This window comes from Pecten maximus, chromosome 2, assembly GCF_902652985.1.
Source record: "Pecten maximus chromosome 2, xPecMax1.1, whole genome shotgun sequence".
Lineage (NCBI taxonomy): Eukaryota > Metazoa > Mollusca > Bivalvia > Pectinida > Pectinidae > Pecten > Pecten maximus.
In genome coordinates, this window is record NC_047016.1 from 43778061 (window position 1) to 43785272 (window position 7212).

The 7212-nt window shown below is 41.0% G+C and overlaps 1 protein-coding gene across 1 annotated transcript; it reads right to left on the reverse strand.

Moving 5' to 3' along the window:
• Nucleotides 1-6371: 6371 nt before the first annotated feature.
• LOC117343271 lies at nt 6372-6998 on the reverse strand. The gene has a single exon (XM_033905619.1). The coding sequence runs from the start codon at nt 6996-6998 to the stop codon at nt 6372-6374; it is 627 nt and encodes a 208-aa protein (XP_033761510.1).
• Nucleotides 6999-7212: the final 214 nt, after the last annotated feature.

Sequence of the window (7212 nt, forward strand, 5' to 3'; positions counted from 1 at the left end):
TGATTGCCAATTATTTTCAAGAAATCTGTAAACAATCGAAGCTCGTTATCGAAAGGAACCACAATTGATTCTCGACTTAAAAACTGAGATAGCTTTTCTGTGTCAATGAGTTCAGTGGGATTAAGGTAAGGCATTACACTGTAAGGGAATAGTACAAATTCTAATCGACATTCCGGTCCCTTGGTGAATGAAAACACATTATCACGGCAAACACTTATATATTTATGTGCATCTCTTTCCAACGCAGTCAATACATTACCATGTAGCAGCCCGCAGTTTACTATACTACCCGACACTGGATGCATGCGCACTTGAGGATAAACATGTGGTGTCTCCGTAGAACTGTACAAATCTTATCTTTCCCTGGAAATTTGCGATTTTTAGCACGTCTCTACTAACATCCAACAATCTACCATCTAAATTTGATTGAAAATTAGCAGCTTCGGCAAAGGAAAGACATGACGTCAATGTCCCCCTATCACCAATAACATGCTCTATGCCGTCCCGTGACCACAGAAAACCAATATCGCTGTTGCCTGAAAGTGAAGCTGCTACATGAAGCGATTGGTCTCTGATGAACTGAGAATGAAATTCATTATCAATATCCAAAGCCCCACTGCTTCTTTCACCAAATCTATATACAAAAATTAACTGTTCGAAGCCATTGGGGCAATCACATACATCAATGCAGTCACTCAATGCTTGAAAGATGCATTCCTGGTCATCAGGTAATATATGTACCTTTTGTAAGGTAGATAACGTGTTTTTCTGTAAAGTCGACATGCAATTACCCTGATGTAGTAAACGCGTCAGGGAATTTCTCCATAAGCACACAAGGTTTGTGAAATATTCATAAGTTAAAGTAACTACGCCAGTCGGTGCAATTCCTATATTTGCATCCTTTGACGGAATCAATGCAACAGAACAGTCCCAACCATGTTCATAAAACAGTTGCACGCCTCTTGCTGCTCTAAGGAGCGATATATTTTCTTTGTAGTCATTAAGTGGCAAATGTTTTTTTAGCAACGGGTACATATGTTTTAAGCTTTGAATTCCATGTGGCAAAAAATTCAAAAAACGCACTTGAAACTTTATACCTAACAGAGAATGAAGTCCAAGAACAACACCGTCTAAGTCTTTCTTGACGTTCAGGAAAATATCCTGCTCTTCCATACTTATATTTGAACTCCTTATAGTTATATGTTCGTCGCGATTTAGGAATTGTTCTACAGAGGAACATTTCAAGAGAGACTGTACAACATTCTGCGTGTTCTCGTTTGCAGTATCCAGGAAACACTGTCGTTCGTCTTCCATCATTCAAGCTGATGAGGTTGGCTTCACTGAACATGTTTTTCAAGTGGACTGTTGGCAGCATGACTGATGAAAGTTGATATCAGTGGAAGGCAATTTAAAGCTGAAAAAAAAGTGAAATTAAAAATAAATGTTCATGATTTCAGACAATAATCATAACGTACCATCTGTTCTAGGGTGATATGAACAAAGTGGTCAACAAGGGGTTATAACCTAGTTATGGAGTGATGTGTTACAAAGTGGGTAATACCTAGTTATGGGGTGATGGGTAACAAAGTGGGTAATACCTAGTTATGGGGTGATGGGTAACAAAGTGGGTATTACCTAGTTATGGGGTGATGGGTAACAAAGTGGGTAATGCCTAGTTATGGGGTGATGGGTAACAAAGTGGGTAATGCCTAGTTATGAGGTGATGGGTAACAAAGTGGGTAATGCCTAGTTGTGGGGTGATGGGTAACAAAGTAGGTAATACCTAGTTATGGGGTGATGGGTAACAAAGTGGGTAGCATCTAGTTATGTGGTGATGGGTAACAAAGTGGGTAGAACCTAGTTTTATGGGGTGATGGGTAACAAAGTGGGTAAAACCTAGTTATGGGGTGATGGGTAATACCTAGTTATGGGGTGATGGGTAACAAAGTGGGTAAAACCTAGTTGCTGGGTGATCGGTAACATAGTATGTAAAACCTAGGTCTGGGGTGATAGGTAACAAAATGGGTAATACCTAGTTGTGGGGTGATGAGTAACAAAGTGGGTAAAACCTAGTTATGGGTTGATCGGTAACATAGTACGTAAAACCTAGGTATGGGGTGATAGGTAACAAAGTGGGTAATACCTAGTTGTGGGGTGATGAGTAACAAAGTGGGTAAAACTAGTTATGAGATGATGGGTAACAAAGTGGGTAAAACCTAGTTATGGGGTGATGGGTTAGGAATAAAAGTAACGAAATCTCGACAGATACCGGTTTTTTCCTGATATTTGTGTCTAACAGCGAATTTTCAATTAAACTGCGAATTCTAGGTCAAATATTTTAATACTATTGCGTCATCGATCAAAATACATGCAACAATGTATGCACTGCTTGCTTTAATCTTTTATTGAATGACGCACAAGTGACGCAATTATCTTTGTAAAGGATGTACATATACGCTCTGCGTTTTGATAGTCTGCTGTACACCTTGTTATCACCATGGCTGAGGCTGTCGCTTTTTGCCTCTATGATTCGTTCAACGAATTTAACGAGGCTAATCACTTCTGCTTTTATCAGGGTATTGAGTACATGGAAACCAATATTATTGGTTTCCACGCCATAATATTATACCACTACCATGAAATCGACAACCTTGTCGAGTTCAATATCGACAGGGGACTTATGTATACCCTGTATGTTGTGCATTAGACCACATATTTTGTCACATTTGTAAATATGTTTCTGTTCAGTTTATAGTTATTTTAATATTTGATTATGGTCCTTGATTAGCCATGGTGATTCCCTTGATTATACCCTACCAATCAGGTAGGGTTGAATAAAATTTAAAGGAAAACTTCCCTTTCAAACACACAGAGTGTGTGTGTGGGGGAGGGGTATGTGGGGGGGGGGGGGGGTGGGTGTGTGTGTGTGTGTGTGTGTGTGTGTGTGTTTATATGTATTAGCTGATGTATGCGGCAACTGACATTTATTTTTTTTCAACTCTGGATGATTTCCCAGAGTATAATCAAGTTAAATCACATTGGCCAATCACTGCCTAATTAAAACTAAAATCAACTATTTACAAGAACAGAAACTTAAGAAACATAATCTATATATACAGAACCCGCTGAACAGGGAGATACATAAACATGTATCGGTGGTCAAAACACCACCTCATGATATATATCGCCTGCCACGGATTGTACACCCCCAAAACCTGTTGCCCAAACATGGCAGTTTCTACGAAATGGATATTATTTTCGAAGCAATGTAAGCCAACTGCAAGTTGGTCTAACATTCTATCGAACACAAATATAATGGAGGGAATGGCCATCCTGATAATGATACTTTAGCGCGCTAAATTCCCTGTGATATGCACTTCACCCGTACCTGTGAGAAGACACCATATCATTATAGGAAATTTCAATCCTACCTAGACGTTAAAATTGAGCACAACACGAATGTTTCTAAGCTCCACCTATTCCGGTCACATGACATTCCAGTTGACATTGACGAGTTCAGCCTCAAGATGAGCATGTACAGCTGCCTATACCCTAACCTAACCCAAAACATAGTTATGGGGTGATGAGTAACATAGTATGTAAAACCTAGTTATGGGGTGATGGGTAAAATAGTATGTAAAACCTAGTTATGGGGTGATGGGTAACAAAGTGGGTAATACCTAGTTATGGGGTGATGGGTAATAAAGTGGGTAATACCTAGTTATGGGGTGATGGGTAACAAAGTGGGTAAAACCTAGTTATGGGGTGATGGGTAACAAAGTGGGTAGAACCAAGTTATTGGGTGATGGGTAACAAAGTGGGTAATACCTAGTTATGGGGTGATGGGTAACAAAGTGAGTAATACCTAGTTATGGGGGTTATGGGTAGCAAAGTGCGTAATACCTAGTTATGGGGTGATTGGTAACAAAGTGAGTAATACCTAGTTATGGGGCATTGGGTAACAAAGTGGGTAATACCTAGTTATGAGGCATTGGGTAATAAAGTGGGTAATACCTAGTTATGGGGTGATGGGTAACAAAGTAGGTAATACCTGGTTATGAGGTGATGGGTAACTGTTTGATTATTTCCTGCTTTAAGACATTCAATATGCCTTAAAGGTTTCGATGTTGAACTCTGCTGGAGAAATGATGTTCCGATACGCATGGACAGTAAAAAAGTAGCAAGCGTGTTTATACAACTTACAGCCAAACCTTCCTATCAAGCACACCCAAGGCACATAAAAATATCTTTAATAGACAATTATCCAAAAATCTAGTATGTTCGAATGTATATGGCTTCTGATCAGCTAATATGTAACAAACATCAAAAATCACCTCATGTCTTACACAAATTTGACAATAAAACTTCGTCGCTAACAAATCCAATGATATTTAGAAGAAATATTTAACATGGTTCACATCAAATCCCTAGAGCTTACTAGGGTAACTACTTCTAATCCGAAATAAATATCAATAAATATCAGTACTTAACATCCAGATTCTCAATCACAAATGGCTGACTGCAAAACCGGAAGAGCATCATGGGAATCAAAGGGGGATAATTCTAATCAGACATTATTTTTATAATGTATTGATTGATTAAGTTCTAAAAATAGCAAACAAGCCCTTAAAAATCCTAACCTTAAAAACTGCAGTCAAATCAAGCTATAAATCACACCCAAAGAACAAAAAAATATCCTTACTAGATAAATATCCGCTATCAACAGGTTAAAAATACCAAGAATAGCCAGTCGGCTAATATGTAATAGACATGAAAAACTACCGCATAATATCCGCTATAAACAGGTTAAAAATACTAAGAATAGCCAGTCGGCTAATATGTAACAGACATGAAAAACTACCGCATGTCTAACCTATATTGTCAAGAAAAGGTCAATTCAAAATGATTCGGAAGAAATATTTTTTATGGTTGAAGTAAAACTTTCAACCTCACTACAATATTCAGGGTAATTACTTCTCAACCTAACCCTCCATTGCAGACTAAATATCAGCACTCACAGGAAAAGGATATTTCCAAATTCTCCAATACAAATGACTGACTGCAAAACCGGAAGAGCATATGCGAAAAAAGGGGGGCAATTCTAATAAGATATTCATTCATTTCCATAATATATTGATTGAATCAGTTCTAAATATAGCAAAAAGTGCAAGAATAAAGTGCACTTCGTACAAATGTCTATTCCCTAACCCTAACCCCTAACCTAACCCTTAACCCTTAACCCTAACCCTAACCCAACCATCACCCTAACCCAACTCTAACCCTAAACCTAACCCTTCCCGGACGAAAAGGAGGATATTTTGCAAGATACACACGATCTGTTTATTACAAACAAAAGGGAATACGAACAACAATCATATAAAGAACACAAAAGAGAAGTACACACGTGACAGAGCAAACAACGTCAACATCAACGGCGAGGTCTACTCCCTCAACAACAACAAAGTACAATGTATGAAACTTTCCAGCGCCACCCAATCCTGGAACCAAACAAGCCCATGTTGTTACCTGGAACAGTTAAAAGCTACCTATCCATTCTGCAAGAGGGTTAGGGATTTTTAGAAGTTGACTGGCCTAACCCGAACCTAAACCAGTGGGAACAAACTTTAGGCAAACAACAGTCGTCCGCTGTGCCATACAAAAGTGGCTGAATGCTATATCCAAGACCAGTAAACGGCGTGTGGTGGAAATTCAAGCCAGGGACGCAGAGGAACAGGTCAACCCAAATGATGTGAAAGTATTCGTGTCATCATCAATAATACTGAGGGCAAAGGCTTACATACACAAAATCAAAGAGGGAGATAGGTGGACACTGACAGTAGAAATATACTGTCTGATGAGAAATTACCTTATCTACAACTTGCTGTGCTCGAACGCCGAGAGAGTAGAAGCAATCGCAAATATCAATATGAGGACCTGGAGAAGGACAATGGTGTGATTATGCTGTCACGGACCACAAAACGAGTTACCAAGGAGGTTAAGGTGTACGCAACAGCCATAAAACCGATGCTACCAGGTTTCCAGGATGAGCTTGATGTTGGCTCGTCGCCATTACTCCTCACGTGGACGACTCAAGCAGGGATCTCGGCTGCCACGAATTCCAGTCGGGTAAACTGGGAAATTCAGAAACTATGGTCAACTGTGCTACCCCATCTACCACCTATAACGGCAAGAAAACTGAAAAAAGCACTTTTACCAACGTAAGAGAGGCGCATCCGGAAACAAGAGAACATCTTGCTAGTCACATGACTAACAGATAGGAACCGCCGACGTCTACTACCACTTACATTGTCGAAAATAGGAGTCGCTGAAGATTTCTAGTATTATTGCAAGGGTCATGGTGAGAGCCAACCTCATTCCAGAAAATGACATGATCCGGCTTGGCGATCAACCTGAAGAGCCAGACCATGACGAACCTCAGGAGGAAGACGGGCCAGACCATGACGAACCTCAGGAGGAAGACGGGCCAGAATATAAAGAACCATAGGAGGAAGACGGGCCAGACCATGACGAACCTCAGGAGGTAGACGGGCCAGACCATGACGAACCTCAGGAGGTAGACGGGCCAGACCATGACGAACCACAGGAGGAAGACGGGCCAGAATATATAGAACCACAGGAGGAAGACGGGCCAGACCATGACGAACCTCAGGAGGAAGACGGGCCAGAATATATAGAACCACAGGAGGAAGACGGGCCAGACCATGACGAACCTCAGGAGGAAGACGGGCCAGACCATGACGAACCTCAGGAGGAAGACGGGCCAGACCATGACGAACCACAGGAGGAAGACGGGCCAGACCATGACGAACCACAGGAGGAAGACGGGCCAGAATATAAAGAACCATAGGAGGAAGACGGGCCAGACCATGACGAACCACAGGAGGAAGACGGGCCAGACCATGACGAACCACAGGAGGAAGACGGGCCAGAATATAAAGAACCACAGGAGGAAGACGGGCCAGAATATAAAGAACCATAGGAAGAGGACGAGCCAGAATATCTTGAATCCCAGGAAGACGACGAAGAACATCAAAGGCCTCAGGAAGAGGACAAAGAACAATCTGTCGGTATTTCAGCCCAACACCACACCAGTAAGAGACCTCAGAAAAAGGACCTCGTCGAAGGAAACCTAACAGAAGACCAACCTCATTCGAGTTCTAGGCGGGCATATCACGTGATCAAAATTGTATA